The sequence below is a fragment of the Lutjanus erythropterus genome, chromosome 23 (assembly GCF_056507025.1).
Source record: "Lutjanus erythropterus isolate fLutEry1 chromosome 23, fLutEry1.hap2, whole genome shotgun sequence".
In the NCBI taxonomy this organism is placed as follows: domain Eukaryota; kingdom Metazoa; phylum Chordata; class Actinopteri; order Lutjaniformes; family Lutjanidae; genus Lutjanus; species Lutjanus erythropterus.
Window position 1 is genome coordinate 4266677 of NC_139339.1, and position 24598 is coordinate 4291274.

General features: G+C 39.7%; 1 protein-coding gene across 1 annotated transcript in view; it reads right to left on the minus strand.

The window, feature by feature from the left end:
* trpc5a (transient receptor potential cation channel, subfamily C, member 5a) overlaps positions 1-18113 on the minus strand; it is a 78392-nt gene extending 60279 nt beyond the window's left edge. Inside the window, exons 1-7 of the mRNA XM_084711737.1 lie at positions 18081-18113; positions 16552-16654; positions 14860-15110; positions 8797-8913; positions 8596-8658; positions 4783-4920; positions 4008-4214 (exon numbers count right to left, since the gene is read on the minus strand). Of these exons, the coding sequence (XP_084567863.1) occupies positions 4008-4214; positions 4783-4920; positions 8596-8658; positions 8797-8913; positions 14860-15110; positions 16552-16654; positions 18081-18113 (912 nt within the window). The remainder of the gene's footprint in view (positions 1-4007; positions 4215-4782; positions 4921-8595; positions 8659-8796; positions 8914-14859; positions 15111-16551; positions 16655-18080) is intronic.
* Positions 18114-24598: the final 6485 nt, after the last annotated feature.

Consider the following 24598-nt stretch of genomic DNA (forward strand, 5'->3'; position numbering starts at 1 on the left):
AAGATGCAGATGAATAAAGATGCTGTTAAGTCAAAATAATGAGAAACTTCATAGAAACAGTGACTTCGTACATTGGTTACCAAGGCAAAAATCACAGCAGGCCCCCGAGGCTTTGTCTGCTCTGAGGCTGTCAAAATTAGATTTGCAGACAGTAACTACAATCAGAATTTATACAGACTTCTTTGTCCTTAAAACTGTTTTGTCCTCACTCACAAATACCATAGTAGGCTACTTCTTAGGCCACATCTCTCTGTGATAATGAATTACAATGATTTTGGTAAGGATAAGTGTATTAACCTGCTCTGATGGGCTCTTAAAAGAAAAAATGTTAAGCTTTAAGACATTTTCCAAAAAATAAAGGTTCTAAGAATGGAAAGAATATTATGATATACATTTTTTAACAGAAAAGCTTGTGAATTAATCACTTATTCTTCAGGAGGAAACCACTGCCTTAGTATAATTTACTGGCTCATCAGGCTAATTATCAGTTAATTTTAATACTGTTTTGTCTTCATACAATGCAAACATCACTTTTTGTTACTGCACCACTGTTGCTGGACATTTTAGCTGCAATACCCCAATAAATTTGTATTTATCAAGTCCCTCAAAATTTGCCTTCCCCTAAAATGACTTAATTCCAGGCCTGCACATTCACTAAATGTATTTTACCTACTAAGTACGATGTATTTCAATATAAAATACATACGAGGTAAATAAAATCTGCCTCAGCCATTGGGGGCGATTGTTTGAGCCTCGCCCATCGCTCACTAACTGTGAGCAGTAATAGAAAATGTTCTGGTCAATGACGAGTTGATGTTTAAGCTGCACACTGAATTATCTATTTGAGGCTCGGTTTTTTTTTAAGTTCTCAATTTATATGCTAATTTCTTCAGTCATCTCTGGCTCTGCCTCTTTACTAAGCCTGCATTATGTAGTTAATCATCACCTCTGTCACTACTACACAAGGGCAAGTAAGCAGTTTTCATCCTTCGCTCCATCTCTGTCACACGTCCCATTCACCTCAATGTTCTTCACCACGACCACTCAGCGCAGACGCCCTTTATTACTCCCTCTATCCTTCACTTCACTCCTTCCTTCACCTTTGTCCACCATACAAGGGACATAAAGTTCCTCCTAAATCTTTACCTGTGTCACAACTCAAGAAACAAACAAAAAGCACTTCACTTCTCTTCCCTCTGCAGCTTTATCTTTTGTCTCATCACCATACTTTCCAAGGTGAAAAAGTAATTCTCTCCTCCAACTCTCTGTATTTATCAACACCTCCACCTGTTCCTGCGTCCTCTGAAAAGCCTCTGAAGCACACACAGGTTATCCAAAGATGAGCTTATTGTCATGTATTGAGCATATTGTTACTAATTGTGCACGTCTCTAACAAAAACAGGCTTTTATTCCTTGAAAATAGTAAAACTTTATCAGTACAGCACAGAACATTTTTATGAGCAGATATTCGGCCTTAGGGAGAGATGAACTCTGGATATGAACTCAGGATTTTAGGATTATTTTGCCCCAAGATGATGTGCAGTGTAGCCGTGTGTGCCTTGTGTCTATTTCAGGGCACGATCTCACGTGCACTAATTTGTATCTTCACTTTGCACAGTTCAACTTTGATGAGCTCTGAATGTCGAGCCTCAACCGCACATGCGTGACCCTGCACTCATTTTGTTGTTTTTGCTTCCGTAACTGTAAAAAACTTCTGCTTGTGGTGAAAATAACACATTCTGACTTGGTACAAACTCCTTAAAACCATTCCCCGTGATCTTCTCTTCTCTGAGTGAGAAAACATGTCACCAGTCCGTCTTTCACTCCGTCTGTCTATCTTCCTCTTCAGATCTTTACCTGTGTCACCTCTCCGCCTCAAGAGAGAGAAAGCACTTCACCTTCTGCTCTTATCTCCCTGTCTCCCTCAATCCATCCACATATCATCCCGTGGCTGCTGTCATCCCTCCTCTCCTCCCCTCGCTGTGTCCTTTCACATCCGTCTGGCAGTATCCCTCCGTCTCAGAAAGCTGGAAACAGTGGGGAACAGACAGGCAGACGGACGGAGAGAGACAGAGATCGCCTTGGGGTTTTCTAACTCTGTTTCTTCCTCTCACTCTATCCCATCAAATCTCCATCTCTTTCTCGCCCAGCGCTCACTTCATCCCTCCAGCTCTCTATTCTTCTCTCTTCTGTCCCATTAAATCTCTCTTTCAGATCCGCTCACAGTTGTTGCGGCTCATTATCTCACTCAGTCCAATGGTTTCGCTCCGTGCCCCGTTCATGCTCGCTCTTTTCCCCTGCGAAATCACCTGCCCTGCCTCTGTTTTCCACACTCTTTCTGTTTTTACTGCATACAGTCTCCTCTTGCATTGTCACTCTCCTCTGACAAGTCCCACAGGGAGAGCAACAAAGTCCCGCAATTCCTCACAGACTGAGAAATGTTGTACTGTGAGATGTGTGTATTAGTGTAGATGTTTTAACTGATGTAACTAGGGCAGAAGGTTCTAATCCGTTATCCTCAAATGGCCACATACAGAAAAATATTACCAGCAACAGTGAGATTGTGCTACAGGCTTTTATGATAAGTGGAAACTGGAAAACACGTATATTTCCAAAAACAAAATGATGGATGCATGTTTCTCATGCAAATTTTATGGCAAATGAAAGTAGGCCTACTACACAATAACTGTTTTGTAATATTAAGTATGAATATTAATGTGCTTTCCCTGAATGTCCACATAATGGTGATAGCTGCATATTTTCAAAATAACATATTTTTTAAAATCTCTTTTGGTACATGAAAGCATCATGACTGTATTTTCATGTAGGTATAATTCAGCTGAATGCACCCAAATCCCAATCAATGTAAACTGTGATGTTGCTAATATGCTATACTTGGCTAACTGTAGGCTAGACAACAGTTCGCATGAAAAAAGTTGTATGTTATTGACATTTAGCACATTAGCAAGCTAAATATATACATTTAGCATATGATATTAAGCATGTTTAGCATATCAGCAGGAACACAGTTGGCACAGTAGCATGCACACAATTGTTAGTCTGCAAACTGATGTTCTGCGCATTAGCTTGTTAGCATGTATTGTTCCGCATATTAGCATGTAAACATGACAGTTAGTAAAACATGCAAACATTTTGTTTTTAGTTAATATGCAATCTGTATTATGTTAGCTTATTAGCATGTGATTTAGAGATGCTACATGGTCACTATATTACCATGCATACAGTTAATATGGTAATGTTTAGTATAAGTAGTAGTAATGTGTAAGATTTTATTTTTTCTGCATGCAACATTAAAGCATAATGGCATATGAATATACTGTGGCCCATGTTAGCATGTAAGCGCATCAACATACTAGCATCTTTACTCAATTGAATATATTGGTGCAATTATAATATAATAGTTATTTCCCTGACAATCAACTAAACCCAGGGGTTAACTCTTAGCTAACGATAGCCCTGACCTAAGAATATGCAGTGAAAAGCCCCTAAAAGTATGGTCTTTATTCTGAAAGCTATAAATGTCAATATTGCAAGCTGTCTAAAAGTTGCTGCAATATTTCAATCTGGACCAAAGTGTTGTACTGGCAGTTAAACAATGGTATGCTGAGAGAGTGGCTATTAACAGATATATTGGCTATATCTACTGTGTTTCTGTTAGTATTTGATAACCAACAGTGAAGGTGCACACATATACTAAATTTAAAAAACATACACAAGCACACACACACACACACACACAGCCTGCCATCGTCCCTCAGTTTTCAATATTTTCTGTATTTTCAGACACAAACAGAGCAGCTCTGCTGTCAGACGAACAAGCCTGCTCCTTCAAAATGTCAACTTTTCAGTAACCAAGAAAAAACACAATCGTTTCGGCTGGATGACAGTGTGTCTAAAGTGGGTCTGAGAGACTTTTAAAGGCCGTGAGGTTTCAAAATTACACTCCTCTCCAGAGACAGAGGTCACTATGCAGGTCGAGTCCCTACCTCTTTTTGGTGGTATTTGATGGCCAGTTTCAGCTTGGCCAGATCGTGACACTGTCTGGGGTCCAGCTCCTCGCTCTGGTCGTTGTCTCTGTGGTTCAGGATGGTTTCCAGCTCCCGAGAACTCCTGGCCTGGTCCAGAAGGTCTTTGGCGAACCGCTTGCACTGCTGCGACAGCTCCTCGTACTCCTGACGAAACTCGTTCTCCACCTGAGGAGAGGGAAATAGTGCAGGTCATGAATCGTGCATTGGACCGTGAAGAATTTCTGCTCTTGTTACCGAAGATTAAAATCTTTCTCAGTATGAGGCTTTCTGTGATTGCAGTGCTAGAACTTGTAGCAAAGAAAAGTACATAATAAAACAGATGTAAACAGTCACTTATAATAAGACAAGTGAAGGAAACACTTGAGGCAAAAGAGGACCATAAATAAAATTGGATGTTTCTGCTTCCACAGGGGTTTTAACAGCCTATCAAGTTCAGCATGTGGCATCCCTCCAGTAGAGTTCACTTGGGTACTGGGAGAATTGATGCCAAGAAGGACTAAAGCTGCTCTGGAGGCTCCTGGTGGACCGGCTTTTCATCGTGACACTTTAAGTTGGTGTCTCATTTAATGTGACAGTAAGCTGTATATTACAGAAATAAAAACGGGCAGAAATCGTGAGGCTAATCCAACCCTGGTCCAAATACTTCACTGACATATTACTGCACAGAAGAATGAACTTTTTCTCTGCCGAACGAGATCTGCTGCAAACAAATTCTTCTGCAAAAGAGCCCTACCTTGCTGAGCTCTTTAAGTTCCCAGCCGAGTCTGAAGGCGGTGAGGATGGGATCTTCACTGGACAGTGCGATGAGGGACGGCGAGGCCAGAGCCTTGTAGATGTTGAGTCGAGACCGTGAATGTCGAAGACTGTCGACCTGCAGAGGGAGGTGCAGAGAGATAAAGAAGGATCGATTTATTCACTGCAAAGGTTAACACAAGACGTAAGACCCAGCTCTTTCGTGAACACCTTTACACTTGATAGACTGCAAAAGTAAATAAATAAAAATCAGATGCATCCTATGCACTCAATGCACTGACTGTAGACTTTCTTTCTGTCATGTTGTTCTCTCCTGACTAGATTTTTTTCTTGTGTTAGATGTACGATGCTTTAGAACAAAGCAGCTGCTAAATTAAATTGTGAATTGTGAAATGTTTTTGAGCAAAGGAACACTTCACACATCTATCAGATCAGACAGGTGCGTATGAGAAGAGCAAGTGGCACAAAAAAGTTCTAAAAGGACGGAAACGTCGCAAATTAATGTTATACTGCAAGTCATGACAGTGTGCGAGTGTCCTTTTGTAAATTATAAATTGTAAAACCGGCCCATAACACACCTGCTTCATCTTCTTAGGAGGCGCAACAAATTTCAAATGACTCAGTCGGCCTTAGAAATAGTCTACAGACCCTGATCGAGTGTTTTTGAGATTTCACAGAACAGAATCAGATGGATTTGTCTGAGCTTTTTCATAAACACACCAGAAAGACAGTTGACTGTTGAGTCTTATTCCCAGGACGTCTCAAGCACAGCAAAATAATGAGAAAAACAGAAAGTACAGGCAAAGGGCAGGATCTCTGCAGATACAGCCACCACCACACATTCCTAGTGAGTCATAAGTGTCTACTGAAAGGGATTATGTTTATATGAGTCTATACATTTTTTATTATGCCCTTAAGTAAAAGTGCCAACGTGCTAAAGTTTCTCATTGTGCACCTGAAACTTCAATCTACCTCGTTTTTATCCGTAGGAACATTAAATCACATTTCACCTCCAGATGTTGATCATTCACTTCAAATTCTAAATTTTATTGTTTTTACTTTTTATCACTGTTTTTATTGGCATTTCCTTGTGTCTAGGAGTTTTTATTTATTTTTTCTTCAGCGACATTGTAAATGGAGTCTATCTCAGTGTGTTTCTGAATTAAAATAAAGGGTGATTAAGTGAAGGAATGAGTGAATGAATACTATGATGTAAAAATACTCCTGCAGTCCTGCAGTTAAAATTCTGATAATCAGCTACAGTTACTCAAAGTTTTAAAAGTTAAAGTACTCATTTTGCAGACAATTTTTAATTATAATAAAATACATTATTAATACTGATGCATCTCGGTGTCAGCAGCAGTTTTCTGTTGCAGCTACTCGACTTGGATCAAGTTTTAGAGACTTTATAGACAGTTAGTTTTGTCCAGCAGGGCCAGACCCCCCCGAATGGTCACAAGATAAATCTCAGGGGTTGTGAGATGATTAATGGAACCTCTGCTGCATAAATTTGGATATTTTGGAATTTCTATAATCTCCATTCTCTCAAACTGTTATATAAATGAAACCAAGAGAAGAGTTTAAATGTCTCTTTGGTGGAACTGCTGACAAATCAGACTGAAACATGAGAAGGAGCCACAATTACATGCTGTGTTTTTCTTTTTAATAGGAGGTCACAAGCCAAGAAGGCTGGGAACCACTGGTTTAATATTTAATAAGCCACTATATTTTATTAACTTCTCATGTTTTTTTTAAATATACCAAAGTTAAAGCTGTCAAATAAATGTGGTGCAGCAGGCAGCGCTATATTTTTGCTCCGAATTGTAGAAGAGGAGATTTATAAAGCAGCACAAAATGAAAATACTCAAGTAAAGTTCTTTTGTAGTGTTTCAGAGGGGAGTTATTGTTGTGCCGCTGCGAGAAACGCTATCTGACGGGGGAACACACTTCGACACAACACCAGTTTTCTTTCTGTTTCCTCAGAGTCAGAGCTGAGGAACAAATGATCACTTTGGCACAATTATACTGAACTTGTCAACATCCTTAAGCTATTGTAATTATGTTCATTGTATAGTAATAACATGGTTATTACTAAAGGAAGAAAACGTGTGAATTTGCTTGTTTATTTAGTCTATGACGGAGACATCATTTCCTCTGGTAATATTGTGCTTGGGGGCAGACAGATGAAAGCAAGACTTATAGAGAAACAATCTAAATGCAGATGGTGTCATTATTTTATAGCCCTTACAGTGGGCAATCAACATTTACTTCATAATGATAAATTAAAGCAAAAACATGATCTATTTCCACTTTATCAGTATAATACTTGAGTGTAAGCTGGCTACATTAGTTGGCACCGCCAGGAAAATAAGTGGGTAACCCCAGATGAAGCCAAGTGAGCTGTATATATATATTGTGAAAAATAAAGTGATGAACTCCCTGACAGACATTTCTCATCATTTATTTCCTCAGTCTGAGACTCTGCACTCTTGCAGGCAGTATAGATGCCTTTGGCAACCACATCTATTTTTAAAGTCCTTCATTCCAAGTACGATATGCTTTTTAATGTACTTACATTCTCTGCACTTTCTGACACACTGAAATGTGGGAGAGGGATAGTTTGGATTATTTGAAGTGGGGTTGTATGAGGCAGTTACTGATACTCAGTGTAGTACTGCAGCTACAGTAGATGGTGGTCCACAGGCACCCAGAAGGATGAGCAATGAACAGCTGTGGACAGGATCAGCAACAAAAGGTATTTTAGCCACTTTAAAAGAAAATGTTTAAGTGTGCACTATATCACTTTACTTTGCCTTCAGAAAGCCTTTTCTGGTGGGAAAACACTGCAATATGAGCCAAATATTGCTCTCTCCAAACCAACCAAACTCCATAGGCAAAATCAGCAATTTTAACTCGCAGAACCTCAGAGCTGTCGGTCTACTGCTGCCTCTATTTATTAGTTTATTTGTGTTGCTGTGTGACTTTGGTGAATCCAAACTAGCCTTTTAAAACACGGAAATCACACAATAACACAAACAAACCAACAGATCAAGGCAGCGGTGGATGAACATCTCCTGTGTTCTGTGATGTTAAATTACTGATTTTGCCTATGGAGTTTGGTTGATTTGAAGAGCGAGAGATATTTGGTTTATATAACAGCAGTTTCTCACTGTCAAAAGCTGTCTGTCAGCAAGGTAAAGCATTGAAAACACTCTAAATACAGTGTAAACCTAAACTAATATATATATATTTTTTAAGTGCACTTTTTCAAGGGGCTGTAATAATGTTTTGTTGCTGACCCTGTCCATAGCATTTTATTGCATAGCTTAAGGACCTGACACAAACCAATTCAAATAATCCAAAGTATTGCTTTAACACTTTCAGACATAATGTTTTATTATATTTTCAGATATTATATGTGTAAATTAATTCATGTGTACTGTTTGCAAACTCCTTTGCCTCAAACTGCACCTTGAGCGACGAATAAAATATTTGGAATTAACTTAATTTTTGACTTATTTTATTTGCATGATTTTCAAACACAGTGTGTTTTATAGTTTGTCTTGCTGCAAATGTTTTTGGGCTGCTTTTAAGTTTTAATGAGCAACAGAAAATAAAAAGATGGGTTGTTGATCCATGCAGAAGAAATGAGAGGTATCTAATCATTTAGGAAAACATGCTGAAAATAAATGTCTGTGTCGGATGAACAAATGGGAGTAATTACTGTATATTCAAATATTGATTTTTCTGAAAGCCGAGATGAATTTTCATTACCAGAGGAAGAATCGCTCACCTCTGAACTGGATACACACTCGACACAGTCACATCGGATCTGGTGTGGTCTGGGAATGGTGACCTGCACACAAGAAGAAGAAAATAAAAGATAAATCATCACAGCTAACATCTAATCAATACCTTTTTAATTCAATATCTAGCAGCTCGAACAACATTACTCCTCTTAAAATGGCTTTTGCAGACAGACTTTTGTAATCACCTTCCGCTGGACGAGGAGCTTGATGATCTCATAGTTGTTGGTGTGAGCAGCGAGCATGATGGGAGTTATGTCTGGAGTGAACTCTGAAAACTGGCTGTCCATCATCAGCGAGGGAACCTGGAGAGGAACAAAGAACAAAAACTCTTTAAATAAAATGACAGGTTAAATTCCTCTTCATAGACTGCCAGTTAAAAAAAAAATAAAAAAAAATAAAAACCTCTAATGAGCTTTTGTTGTATAATTAAAAAGCCGTGATTCAGCAGCGCCACGGAAAGGGGGACAACTCAAAGCAAGAGACAAATTAGCCAAATGACGACTCAAATTAAACTCACTTGAATCAAGTTAAAACAAATTGAATTAGCGTAATACATCCAACGCAAGAAGAAGTATCCTGCAGAGGTTTAGTTATTTAATGTCACATCCCCTCCAAAACTCATTACATCCCTCAGTGACGTGACTCTGAACAGCTGCTGTAGAAACAAAGAGCGTTTTATTACCGAGTGAAAACCAGGTGGTCCGTCATTAAAGGTACATGGGAGAGAGGATAATGGATATATTACAGTATGTGAGATTAAAGGCCCAGTGGTTTTACATGTTTGAACACATTCATTATAAATCCTGCAGAGGAACCGTTCTCCAAACTGTGTGTCTGTGTTTCACATATCTGGATCCATTTTAAGCTCCATTAGGTCCCATTATAACATGAAAATCTGTTAGCGTACTCTTGAAACTTGTGTCCAAATGAATGGAAGCTAATGGCTGCCTGGAATCAAAGAAATGTTTCAAAAGAAGGGACTTAAAACTTTAAGTCTTTAAGTTAAACAGTAGTCAGTTATAACAGATCTATATAACAGAAGATGACGTTATGCGCCTTTTTCAGTTTATGTCATTTCAATATTTTAGAGGTCGTGAGAGATTAAACTGATATTTCTCAATGAATAAACAAAAAAATACAGAAAATGAACGAGTTAAAAGCCATGCAAATAACAGTCATATAGTCATTAATCAGTTTGACTGATATTCTCTTGAATGCATAAAAGCAAATTATGATTTTTATTCTACATTTTTATTTAAAATTCACATTTCCCTGTCTTGGCCCAATGAAAAAACTAGGACTAAAAAAAGGAAAAGTAAAAACAAATAAAACTAGAACAACTCTTTTTTTTTTACACTTGATTAGTTTTTTTTTTTGTTTTTTACACAGGAGATATAAATAAGATTGCAAGGCATGAAACAAACAAGAATAATAGTTTACTTGAACCTCCTATATTTAACATTCATACCTACTATACAAACATTTAATATATTTAATATAATTTTTTAAACACACTGTAATGTGGTTGTAAGTTGCTCTGTTAAATTCTCGATTCTGATTGGTCCATTACGGCAGTTTATGGTCTTTTATTTTGTATAACAAACTGTTGCTATGGATGCAGTTCTGATCTGGAGAAGCAATAAAATCATTTTTAAATCAATAAAATCATTTTTAAATCAATAAGATGATTCAGGACCCTGATGTTATCCCTTACATAAACGCTAAATATGAGGACTTGAAGTAAAGTGTTACCAAATGAGGAATAAAACTAAAAATGTGCTTATATATCACAAAACATAAGGCATCCAAATCCTATGAGACTGGCACACACACACACACACACACACACACACACACACACACACACACACACACACACACACACACACACACACACAGGGAGACATCAGAAGGAGTGAGAGGAGCAGACTTGAGGAAGAGGAGGGACTGAGGGAGGAGTGGAGCGAAACACGTGTGGACTCCCTTTCATCTCTCAGAGGGAGAACGAAGCAGAGTGCTTCTCATCTTATCTTCCCTCTCTCTCAGTCTATCTGCTCCTCCTCTCACCTCCTTCTCCTCACTGCCTCTCCCTCCTCTGCTTTTGCGCCCATTTTCCCTCCATCTTTCTCCTCATCTGACCTCCTTCTCTACCTGCTTCCTCTCCCTCATATCTCTCTCCTCCTCTTCTGTCTCTTCATCTCCTCTCTCTGTCCCTCCTCTGTGCTGCCAAAACCTTTTCTGTTCATCTGATCTCTCTCCTTCTAACTCCCTCTCTCTTCTCCCTTTTTTTTTTTTTTCCTGGCATGATAAAGAGTGTGAGAACAGCTGCCACGGGCCGGGCATCACACACTGATTAAAGCGACAAGGAGAGAACGCGCACACACACACACACACACACACACACACACACACACACACACACACACACACACACACACACATACACTCAGGTAAACACACTCTCCAACAGTTTGGAACAGCAGTGTTTGTTCTTAGCTTAAAGTTTGTTTTAATTCATTCTTCATGCATTAAAGTATTTCTGTATTTCCTGCTGCTGGTGTTGAGGACTGTTCAGACACATTTATTCATTTTGTGGTGCACCTTGTTACATTGCAGTCAGCAGTAAGGTTGCAAATCCTGTGTATTTTCCTTAAATAGTTGAAAATGTTAACAATTGATTTATAATTTATAAAAGATATAAGATGCTTTTGTTTCATTTTAAGTTTTATTTAAACAATTCTAGGGGCGCTTGTTATGTGAAATGTTAATTCAAGCACAAACAATTCAAGCAAACATAATAATTAAACAATAAACTTCTCATTCAAACAGATTTATCATTAACATCCCTAATCAGCAGCAAAACGTATTTTAGTCACCTGAAAAAATTTATAGCAATTTAATATTTTCACTGCTTTACTTTGCCATCAGACAGTCTTTTCTGTCTCTGCTGTTTTCAAACCAACCAGACTCCATTAGCAAAATCAGTCATTTTATCTCACAGAACTCAAGAGTTGCTGGTCTACCACTGCCTCAATCTGTCAGTTTGTTTGTGTTACTGCATGACTGCAGTGAATCTGAACTGACTTTTTAAAACAACAAAGTCACATAATAGCACAAACAAACTAAGAGACTGAGGCAGCATTAAACCAGAAACTCTCTCGTTCTTTGAGGTAAAATTATTGCTTTTGCAAGTGGGGTTTGGTTGGTTTGGAGAGAATGAAATCTGGCTGTTTCCCGTCAGAAAAGCCCGTCTGACAGCAGTGGAAATATTCTAAATATACTGTACACTTAAACTGATTTTCGATTTTTAAGTGGCTAAAATATGTTTGTTGCTGACTCTGTCCACAGCGGTACATTGCTTAGCTTCCTACATTGGTGCTCGCTGCTTCTCCAAACTGTCAGCCGCCATCTACTGCAGACAAGTACCTCATCCAACCATCCTTTGACGTAAAGTACTCGAGTAAATGTACTTTCATTCCACGTCTGATCTCTTGCAAGAGAAAAATGAAGAAATCCATAAAGAAACTATTGATTAACTGTAGCTGCAGCTCAAACAGACCCTTGAAGTCGTACACAAGTGTTTGTGTTATTGATTTTTTTCACTCTTCAGGTTTTTTTTTTTTTTTTTTAGAAAAAAATAAATACAGTAAACACAAATGTATAGAAAAATCTTAACTGACCCACAAGCGCACACAAACGCACACATGCAGATGAAAACAACCAAAAATTATCTTTGACTCCAGCGACACAAACACACACACACAATCTTTTTTTTTTCACACACTTCACACATCAAAGGAAAGTGTGAGAGCGAGCCTGAAAGACCTTTCCCTCATCTGCATAGCACTCTGTTTCTGGAACTATTTCTCTCTCCCTCATTTCTTATTCCTTCCCTTTCTCTCCGTCTGGACGTCCTCCTCTGTCCACCTCTCTTTCCTCTCCTCCCTTCCCTTCTTTCTGCCACGTTCCCTCCATTTCTGGCGAGCTGGTGATGTAGAAAACTGCGTTCGGTCACAGTTAATCAGGGAGTAGGAGAGAAGATGGAGAGAGGGAGGGATGAAAAGGGGAGTGAGGTGGGGGGGAGGATGAACAGAGAAAGGGAGAGAGGTAATAAAAGAGAGAGGGGGAGTCGGACTGAGTCAGATGGAGAGGGACGGCAGAAAGGTCAACAGTTTTGCTCGCCAAGAGAAGATAAAAGGCATCGACTCTACCTGTCAGCTGAGAAAGAGCAGTTTAGAAAACACACACGCACACACACAACACACATCCAGATCTTAATATAGGCATCACATGCAAACAAACACATGCACGGCTTCTTTAACTTATATAGAAAACTTTACTTATGCGTTCAGCAACTCTGATGAGTCAGTTCTCCAATCAATAACGCAAGCTTCACTTTTTCCAACCAATAAAAAAATCAGTAAAATGTAAAATTTGTGGGTCTGTGGCATTTATGCCGTTTCCTCGTCCAGTTTTGACTCTTTTCTTGCAGCAATTACAAGTTAATGTCGACTAATATAATTTGAAAGGCCTGTAAAGATGTTTTATGCAGCTCATCCAGAAATTAACAAAATTAGCAAATTAAAAATTAGCATTTACTTTCTTTCTGCAGTAGAATCTACTGGAACTACTTTATTTCCACTAGAAAGAAAGTAGTTCTTTGAGTAAACGGGGGTTTTTACAAATGTGCAAAATGACTGTCGATGAGCAGAGATTTCTTGCTGTGAGAAAGCAAACAGGAGAAGAAGAAAGAGAAGACAAGCGAGGACATACATCAGAGACGAGCGGACAACAAACACAAAAAGAGAAAAGAGGAACGAGAAACAGAAACACAGCGAGAGCAGATTTTGTTCCCATCCTCGTCCAACTGAGAGGCGACCAAAAACCTTCCCACAATCCTCCGCTTCGGCCAAGGGTTGGGTTGCCATGGTGACGCGAAACCTCACAGCCTCATGCGGTCCAGAAATGAATGTACAAGAAGAAGGAGAGGAAGAAGACTGTTTCTTCTCTCTCTTGTCTTCTTCTCTGTCTTTATTTGAAAATATCCCCTTGTTCCCTTCTTCTTCCTCTCCTCTGATCTCTATTCTTCTTCTCTTCATCCCCCCTTCCTCCTCCTCCTCCTCTTCATCTGCACTCCCTGATGATTTTAAATCTCACTCTGAATCTCTCCTCCTCAATCCCCCCCAAACACCTACATGTTAACTCGACTGTGCAACATGTTCTTTTACTCTCTGTCTCCGTCTCTTTTTTCACACAGGCACATGCAAACACACACACACACACACACACACACACACACACACACACACACACACACACACACACACACACACACACACACACACACACAGAAACATGATCGCACACACAGAAATGCGTCAGGCAGACAAATACTGTCTGTCTGTAAATCCTATTTCACAGTGTGTCTATAAACGAGCTGTTTAATTTTCTTCTTCTCAGCAGACTGTAGCACGGAGCATTACAATGAATGGATGTACTACTCATTATCACACACACACACACACACACACACACACACACACACACACACACACACACACACACACAGATGCACTGATGAGTAAAAGCAAATGCATACACTCTTAGAAATAAGGGTTCCAAAAGCGTTCATCACTTAGAACCCTTCCAAAGAACCCGAAGAATCGATGGGTTTTTAAGACACTTAAAAAAAAAACAAAAAAAAAAACTTTTTTAGCAGGAAAAAGTTTTGCCAAGGTTGTTGAAGTCCTTGAAGAACTCTTTTGTGAAGGGTTATTTGTACCATCATATAAGAGGGTTCTAGGGAGAACCCCCTTTGTGGGTTCTGGATAAAACCCTTGGAATATAAAAAAAGAGTCCTCAGTAGAACCCCTTTGGTGGGTTCTAGAAATACCCCTTAAAGTATAAAAATGTTCTCGGCAGAACCCCGAGTCTGTCTCAGATGCAACTTTTGGAATATAAAAAAGTTCCTGGTAGAACGTTCATGGTGGGTTCTAGATCAAACCTCGGAATATATAAAAGTGTTCTCATTAGAAACCCCTGAGTGTGTTCTACATAAAGGTAACCCTGTATGTTGGGTTCAACATAGAACTCTCTGGGGTTCCAAGTGGAACCTTTATAACAAGTTTGCCTATGCAGACAAGCCGAAGAACCCTTTATGGTTCTATTTAGCACCTTTATTTGTGTGTACATGCATGAATGCACACACACACATACGCACACATACACGTGCAGATATCCACAGTCACCTGTTTCTCGCCGCTGGGCCTCCTGTGCGACAGCAGCAGTTCCACGGCGCCCACCACCTCCTTCCTGATGGCGTAGAGCAGGGCGTCGCCGGTGTGGATGCCATGGTCGAGCAGGAGCTCCATGATCTCCAGGTTCTCGTTCTCGATGGCGATGAGGAGCGCGCTGCGGCCCAGCGGGTCCAGGCAGTTCACGTCCATGTTGTAGTAGACTTCCGCCTCGCGGAGGGCGTGTTTGACGCCCGCATAGTCACCTGGAGAGGAAATGGCGGAAGGTGATGGTTGAAGGTTTCACTTCAGCTTCAGTTTTACTTTGTTACTCTAGACCACACATCCTGTAACAGCATTAAACAACAATATGACGATATATAAAAAGGTTCTGGGTAGAACACTCTGGAGCTCATGGTGCCACTTCTGCAGGAACTGATCTTTTAACCTTCCAGTTTTTAGGCAACATGCTCAGACCTTGTGTATTCAGAATTCCTGTGTTTGGATTTACAGACCAACAGGCTAATGGAGTGTGTTGGGTCTAATTTTATTTGGACTCATCATGTTCATCATGACCTTGTCTGCAAATGTTCTAAAAGTATCCCAGAGGACTGAAAGTCCAGAACTGAAGGGGACATCAGGACAGAGCATGTAGTGATTTCTTCCTCCTTATGATTTATGGGCTAAAAGATAAAATCCATGACAAACCTCTGCTCAGCTGCAAGCTTCAGCCACATACAAATTAAATCTACAGTTATACAACTCCCAGCTTTGTTTTCTTTCCCCCTCCTTTCAGTAAACTCCCCCAATAACCATTAACTCTCTTTTTAATGCTAACACATTGTAGATGTCTTCCCAGTTCTCTGTATATCATATTATTACAAGTGGGCATAACTTTTAAAATGTGCTTGAGGAATTTCAGATGCAGCTTCACTAAAAATCCCTGTTTTCTGCAGGTACTTTGAATTTATATTATTGTTTATTGCAATTTTTCATTTTCTTTTAGAAAACTAAACCTACTAGGATGCGTCACTTTTCAGGCCCTTGTGTCTTGGGCGATTGGATCTCAAGTGGACAGCGTTGACGAATTTGATCACTTTTCCTTTGTAGCGGAAACACTAATGCATCCTGATGCATCCCCGATAATACGTCATCACAGCAGCACAGAGTGGTTGCTGTGGCGACAGCATGGCAACGCTTAAAAGATAGAGGTGAGCACTCTTGAAACATTCTTGTTTTGTTTGCCTCCATCTAACACCGTGACGTAATCATGATGTCAGCCCATACAGGGTCTATAAATGGTTAAAATGGTGCCAAATTTCATACAACATCAGGATATTTTTTGCACATGCTAAAGGTTTGGTGCTATTCTGGAGTGATAGCTCTTTCTGATCACTCTTATGAACCTATGCTGGGTTTAAATGTTATAAGATATGAACTGAAGGTGTACTTCTCATGCTGAGTGAACAGTTTGGAGTTGAGCATCTTGTTCAAGGACACTGTGACAGGACCGGAGCACATGTGAGCTGTTGCAGAGACGACACCTGTGAGCTGTTGGCTGCAGCACAATCCGACCGACCAGCTGCCGCCTGTTCAACCATCAGGAACTATTGACTCAGCATCATTTGAGAGGTGAGAGGACCAGCAGAATGAGGAGGCTAGAGGAATCTATTACATCGCTAAGAAAGATTAAAAAAAAAAAAAGACCTTTCTCCACAGCGGTGAGGTAGGCCCTCTCCTCAGCAGACAGCTCCACCTCAGCCCGGACGATCTGCAGCGGGATGCGGTCGCGGTACGGCGAGTATGTCGCCTAAAACACAACACAAACAACAACACCAAAAAATTTTAAAATGCAGAGAATCAAGTCTGTAAATATACAAAAACAATTTTGCTAGAATAAATCCAAAAAAGAGGCTTCTTTGTAACTTTGTAACTTCTTTGTGACTTTGTGATTTATTGAGACAATCAGCTCCTACTGGATTCTGTAGTCTTGAAAAATACAGTTTGATGTGACTTATGTGGTTGGCATTAAGGATTTGAGGTTAGCATCTTTGCTCATATCAGAAGTTATTATTTCATTTTCGTTATAATATTATATCAAGCTTCAGGGAAAATAAGCAGAGGTGCTTCATCATCCCTCAATGGCCACATCTTTAATGAGTGAGGCGACTGATAACAGGACGAGATGTGTCGGGATCTGTGTGATTCAGCTTGGCAGTGATTGATCAATCAAATTTACTTCTGCTTTAGGGTAATTAATCAGGACAGTGGTGTCATGAAAAAAAGGAAGAATGTTCTGATTCTTTACAGGTTGTGACAAGTTGAGGTAAACAGCTTGATCAGTCCTTATTAGGTGGCAACATATGATGAACAGATGTAGACTTCAATATAAAATATGATAACCTAAAACCTCTTAGCTCATTTTCAGCTCCATGTTTTATTTTTTGAGCAGCACCCAGTGCCTGTGAGCACCGCTTCATTCAGGTTTCATATGAACATCTGACATTAAATGCAACACGTGACAGAAAACAAGGGAAAGCATAACATTTGCCTCTTAAACTTCACAGTGACCACATGGATTTGAATCGGAGGCTCTGTGTTCTTTGTGTCAATAACTGTGATCAGACGGAAAACTGCTTTCAAGACACAGACTGACGTTGCAGTCCCCAGAGTCGTACGGCGAGCACGGTTAAATATTTGACTCTCTGTGTGTTTTAGGGCTTAAACAGGCTTCTAAGTCAAATAAATCAGCTGCTTGTTTATTTGCATTATTTATTCTCTGTCATGTCTGCAGTCATCAGTCATAAGTTCCTCACACGGTGGTGGATATTCTATTTTATAAACCGACCCTTTTAAATAGAGTCTTCATCATTCATCGTCACATTAGGGCTGAACAAGACTGTTGATGAAAACATGGATTTGGTGTTGAAGTAACCATGAAGTTACAATGAATAACATCAGTGGTGAATGTGATACAATCAACTGTGAAAACAGGAGGATGATGAATACACTGACAGACTTGATTTTGTCTTAGCGTGAGTGTAAGAGTGCGAGCCTCTGTTATTTTTTTCTTCCTCTCTGTGTTTTCCTCTTCATCTATCTTTGTGGGGACAAAAAAGAGTTAAGACATTTTATCAAATCCTCTGTTCAAGTGTTAAGACTTTAGGATTTGGATAAACCTGCAGGAACATAATGCAAGTCATGACATCGGCCAGACGAATGTGAGTTTGACTCACCTTCTTGTAGTACAACTGTGTCATTGGATTCATCTGGCCAGTCTGGAAGAAACAAAGACAGAAGAGAGACTTACTACAGAAGACCAGGAAGAGTAATATAAACAGAAAGAGACAGCCTTGATGTTCAGTGTCATTCTTGGAGTCATTACTCAGTCAAATCTGACATATTCAGAGAATATCATTATGTCTGATGTCCATCTTGAATAAATATCCCTAATTCTGCTTAGAAATCACAGGAAAAAAAACGCACCTTACAACTCCAGAACTTGCATGAGAATTATCACGTTTTTAAGCTTTCTTAAATACCAAAGTAATCCAGTAATAGTTGTCTGTACATCCATGGTTAGACCGCACAACATGAACTGCTAATAGCTAATTTGGTGTACTTTTAATAGTGCCAATTTGCGAAAATTACAGGGCTCAAGTCGCAGCCCACTGCTAACTCACCGACTCCATGGGAACATTACAGTATACAGTGTCGGATGCTGAAAACCTCAGTATTAAATTATACACAAATACACGTTTAATTTTTCAAATATTTGGGTCGTTCAACATAAAAATAGATTCTCATTTAACACAATGTGATACAGTATCCAGCCAAACACATTTTGATAGCTTAGATAGCAGCTGATGTGATTTATTCTAAGGAAAGAAAAAGAGTTGGCAATTATTTATTTTTAATTTAAGCACATAACAGCCTCAGAAAGGCCACATACCTACAACATATAGGTGTGTGTGAGTTCATACAGCGTTTGTCTCTGGTGGAAAAAGCTTTGTCAGGGTGCTGAGCTGAAGCTTTTATACAGTGAGAGAGAAAAAACACGACACGGACCTCAGGCTGCTGTTTCAAAATTAAACACTACATTTATTAATCAGTGCACTAACATAAAAGCGTCGTGCCAGCAGGATGACAAATAGTTTTTGAATTTCTGAAAGATTCTCTGTCAGAATCAGCAGAGGGAACAGCTGTTTAAAGCCTGCAGGTGAGCGCTTGTTGTTTCAGAACCACGGACAGCGCTCTCTCTCTCTCTCTCTCGCTCTCAGCGCTGTCCGTGGTTCTGAAACAACTGCTAAGCACCGACTTCGCTCAAAAAATAATTCATTAGAGTTTTCTCAACTATGGTAGGGACACGTCCACACTGTCCAAACGCAAACCCAGGCTCTTGCAGCAAATAAGCTCCTTCTTTTATTTGAAAGAACTGTTCCTTTAAACTTTCTCACTCTGGGAAATAAGTGACAAATATTGCACCTTCTGCAGTTTTGAATATTGCACAAAGCCATATTGCAATTTCAATAAAATGTCACTTAATTGTGCAGCCCAATGATTGCAATGCATTTACCGTCTCTTCCCACTGCTGAGAGCTGTAGAGGGAGTTTTACACACATACACAGGCAGAGCAGACTGAGGATTTTCAGTTGTATTCATACAAACTCTTGCATTGTGCGGAGGTGTGGGCCGGTTTATTGGTGCTTGAGAGCATAATCATTGTGAAACTATGCCTCCTAAATCAGACTCGTACTCTTTGAATGGTGCGTTTAAAAACAATGTTGCAGATTGTACCTTTAAAGTCCCAAAACCGCATATTTTCCTTGACTAAAGGCCGGCAAAAACCCTCAACTTCATCTAATTCTGCGTGACATTTGAAGCCTTGCAGAGACGCGGCAGACAGCAGCAGTGCAGTGGGTGTAGAGATAAAACCCTCCAACCTGACACTGAAGTGACACAGTGAGCGACAGTGATGGAGGGGCAGACAGTTGAAGCAGTGCAGATTAGTGACTCTACATACATCCAGCACAATAAACAGCATTCAGACCAAGGATAAGCCTCATCCTGCAGCATTAGCAGCTCTAGTCTCGTTAATGCATGTAATCCCCATGAACCACTGGCTCCTGGAGAACGTCTAGAAGCTCTGCCTGTTTGCACATTTACATTTATTTGCGTAGGTTTTATCACGCTGACTTCTTGCACCGTAATTGCCCCACATTTGTTTATTTTGGGAGCGAGCGTTGTGGAGAGATCATGCATTTTGATTGTTTTACATTTTCCTACGCAGTGTGGGATTAATTTTCCAGCAGTGGGGAGCCCTCAAAACGAATCCAGTGGAAGAAAAATACTGATAACCATCTGCATGTGTCTGTCAGTAAGAAAGAGCTAATTACTGAAGCTGTTAGTTTGAATACCGGGGCGAGGGAAACAGTTAATAACACTTCTCTTCCCAAGTAAATACTGAGCAGTAGAAAAGACAATAATTGAAAAGACTGAACATCATTGCTTTAATGCTTGGGCAGGCTTTAAAAATGAAAGTTTTGGTCCAAGGAACGAACAGGGAGACGAGCCAGGAGCGAAAATGTAATAAAACAAACTGCAGAAACCAACATTTACATCTGAATATCATTAGTTACACGTGCTTGGAAAGTAAAACAGGAGGCCGGGAGCAAACTGCAGTCTGCACAGATGCTCATTTCCTCACCGATACAAACACCTGAGGAGCTGTAGATTAGTTTGGTTCTAGACTTGAGGCTTGACTTGAACCTGAGCTGACCTGAACATTAAAGTTTATAGTTTTTACCTCAGCAAAGTCCAGAAAACTAAAACAACAAAATCTGACAGCTTCTGGCAGGTTTGTGTCTTTAAGTATTACATTGCTTTGAGGAAATTGTTTAAATGTTGTTTCACTGCAACAGTCAACATTCAGACTTGTTTATTCTATAACCTATTATGGGTCAACCATTTATTTTCAGGGCCAATACCAGTACCGATTATTAGTAATCAAGGCCTCCAATATTTGGAACTGATACAACTTTGTAATCTTGGTTAAGATCTTTGTGCAAATGCCTTCAAGCATATGTTTGAAGTTTCAGTGTAGAAAATTGTAATGTTCATAACTTGGAACATACCGCCCACTTCGAAACCTCAGGAAACTCTAGCTAATATTAGCAAATGCTATGTTTGTTTGTTTATGTTTTGCTAACATGGGCTAACCTAAGATGTGACTATGTATATTTGGCACTTTAAAATGTCTAGCACATAGGATATGTAAGTACAGGAAAAAAGGAAAGAAAAAAAGTTGACCAAGGTTTTGCCGGGTATCAAGCTCGCTCACATGTTCTTGGAGCACAGAGCAAAAATGAGCAGAACTTAGGAAAGGTTCCACTCAAGTTAGCTAGCTGCTGGGTAGCTAATGTTCAACAGTTTAGACATTAATGCAATATATAGTCTGCAAAGCCCTACATATTACATATCCCCAAAGTCAGATCTACAAATTGCTTGTTTTGTTTAACAAATAGTTCAACACCCAACAAACTATGACAGGAGAAAGAAAAGCAGAGGATCCTTATAACTGAGAAGCTGAAACTAGATAATGTTTGATAATTTTTTCTTGAAAAATAACTTATAACTGATTATAAACACTATTGACAATGAACTTTTTTAACCTTATTTCATTCCAATCAAGTACTTGATTGTTCAGCTAAATAATACAGTTCTGGTCTTGATTTAAAAGCGAAAAAGACTCACAAGAAACCCAATAAAGAGATGTTAAAACTCTCAGTGCATAGGGTACCAACACCTTTTTAAACAGAGAAAACGACATAAACATAAATAATGCAGACGTAAATAATTCAAACAAAGATCTAACAATGACATTTTCAACATAAAAGAAACCAGACAAACGTGTCTCCTCTGCAGCCTGATATTTCAAATATCTAATATTGTACAAAGTCATAGATAAAGGATGGAAAACAGTTTACAAATTTAACTGTCCAAACATTTTCATCAACAGGAAATTCTGAGAATTTAAGCCAGTTTCTAAAGACTTTAATTGTGCTGTCTTTCCCATGATGCTCCTGTTTGTGACTAGAGCGCTGGAGAAAATCTCTGATGATGATGACAGATATGCTAATGTCCCAGATGTGGGTTAGGACTGTCTGACACTGTAAATTGAACCTATTATTGCAGCCGTGATACAGACCTGCATTTCAACAAGGCTGTTAGGGGGATACGGCAGGGAGGAGAGTGTAAAACCACCAAAATACACATCCACGGTCAGTCGCACGCAACGCGGCCTGAGATCTCAGCTGGTCAATAGCAATATCCAACATATATAACTCTGCAGTGATACAGAATGATGCGGTAATGTTGCACAGGAAGCACAAGCAAAAACACAGACGGTGCAAGTCGTGCACAACACAACGGCACTGAGTTACAACAGAACAGAGATGAATTCTGTGGTGTTGGAAAATGAGTCGATATTGTCTACTGTATTACTGGAGATACTATACACCTAATGCCAACCTTTCACTAATTTGTGTGCTCATTACTTTCTAAGTGTCCCTGGAAACTGTTGTGTTTGAACTCTTTGAAGGCTCTGTAAGATTTACAGTGTTTCTGTATTTGCAGCTTTTTGCTGCCATGAATGCACTGAACCTTCTCCTCAGTTCATTTGCGGTTTATTTATGTGCAGCACTTTGTGCTTAACATATGTTAAAGGGATAATATGGATTATTTGCAGTGGGGTTGTGTGAGGTACTTGAGGACCATAGTCAGTGGATTAGCTACAGGAGATGACTGGTGTAAGAAGCTCAGCGATGTACTTCTGTGGACAGGCCTGCAGAAAAATGTATTTTAGCAGCTAAAAAAAGCAAAAACAAAACAAAACCTATATCATTCAGTCATTATCTGCTCACCCTCATGCCGATTGGAGGTCGGGTTTAGTTTTTAGTCCACAAAATTCTGCTGGAGTTGCAGAATCTCCCAAACAGTGGAAGTGAATGGTGACCAGTTTTCTTAACGTAAAAAATAGACATAAAAAAACAAACAAACAACATAATCCATGTCTCCTAAAGCCCCAACATGCCAAGTTGACTTGAAACTTGTCATCAACAGCATGTTTTAGCCTGAATCTTCACTGTAGATCCTCAGCTTGGAGCCAAGTTCACATGTGTGTGCACACCGTCTGAACAGCGTGTGTGTGGTGTGATGTGTGCGCACACAAGTGCACGGCATGCTGGGGCTTTAGAGACTTGGATTATGGCAGATGAGCAAAATGGAAGCCTTTTATGAGTTTTTTCAGTTGAAAACCAACTCCAGGTTAATTGATATTCCCCTCAGTGCACAATTAAAAAAACACAAGATGTATGAAAATTGATGTAAATTCAATTCATATCACAAACGTGTCCATGTTATTTTTGTTTCTGATCGTAAACTGTGCATCTACATACTTTAATTGCCTGAGAGGGACGTGACAAAACACAAGAACAGGGCGAGTTTCCTGCTTTCTTGCATTCAAAGAGCTTTAATGAAGCAGAAAAGTAAAATATGTCTTCTGTGCAGACTCTGTCCAAGCTGAGGTCCTAGGAAAGACTCCATAAAGTCCACAAACACTGCAGCTGAACGCTTTCAGCTCCTCAACTTGTCAAGTTCAAACACAGTTTAGATCTGAATAAGAGTGACAAACCACTACCAGGAAGATACAGATTAAGGTACAGAACTCTCAATCTGACCTGACCATGGAGCCACTGAGTCGGCTGCTGGGGGGAAAAAAAAACCCCTCCCAGAATGCCCGGCTGTCAGAGAGAGGAGGAGGGCTGTCGTGGTCACAAGTGAGAGTGATGCTAAACTTTTGCTCCAGTGACATTGTGTTTTTTTTTTTCTCCTCAAAAGTGTTTGTAAGAAGAAAAAGGAGACGTCTCCGCTGTCAGTGGACTCTTTATCAACAGCTGACAGTTAAATTAATGCCTCCAGTTACCGACATTGTCAAGTGGCCTGAAAATACTGACTCAACTGGCAGAGGCAGTTTCCATGGAGCTCTGAAGTCTAAATGTTATCAGGGCTTATTTACAGTCAGCGTGAGAGTGACAGTCATTCCCATAAAGTGAATATTTTTTTTCATTGTGCTGCAGGTGATTTATTTCAGCAGTAATGAGGCTGATTAGACTCTATTAGGCACAGAGGAAGAGGCAGGAGGAAACACGGTGACCCCGGCATCTTGTACGTGTCCGACCTTTTTGTAATGAGCTGCAGTTCGCCATTTTAATGTGGCTGATTTATCTGCGGTAAATTAATTCACATCCAGGGTGACCTTCAGTGACCAGAGCAGGACTGGACTGGAGCGAAGTGAAACGATCTGGTTTAACTGAACCGGACGAGATGAGACCGGACTGGTAACAAACTGGGAATTACTTGACCTGCTGCTAACTGAATTATTTAATCAAACTGGGAGCTGCCAAGTGAGTTCCAGTAATAAGCTGGAGGACAAGTGAGGACAAAGACAAGGCTGCTGTGGTGCAAATTGTTTGAGGATAATTTCAAGTACGTCCTGTGGAAAATTTTAAATGAAAAACTGAAAAAAATCAAACGAAGAAAGAAACAATGAAATGTTTTAGATGTAATGTGTCATGGAAAATTCCTGTCATTGTCATCCAAGACAAATAATTGTCCTTTTTAGCTCATGACTTTAATTCATATATACTTAAACAGCCCATTTTAACCCTAGAGACACAGCAGCAGTTCCCCATGC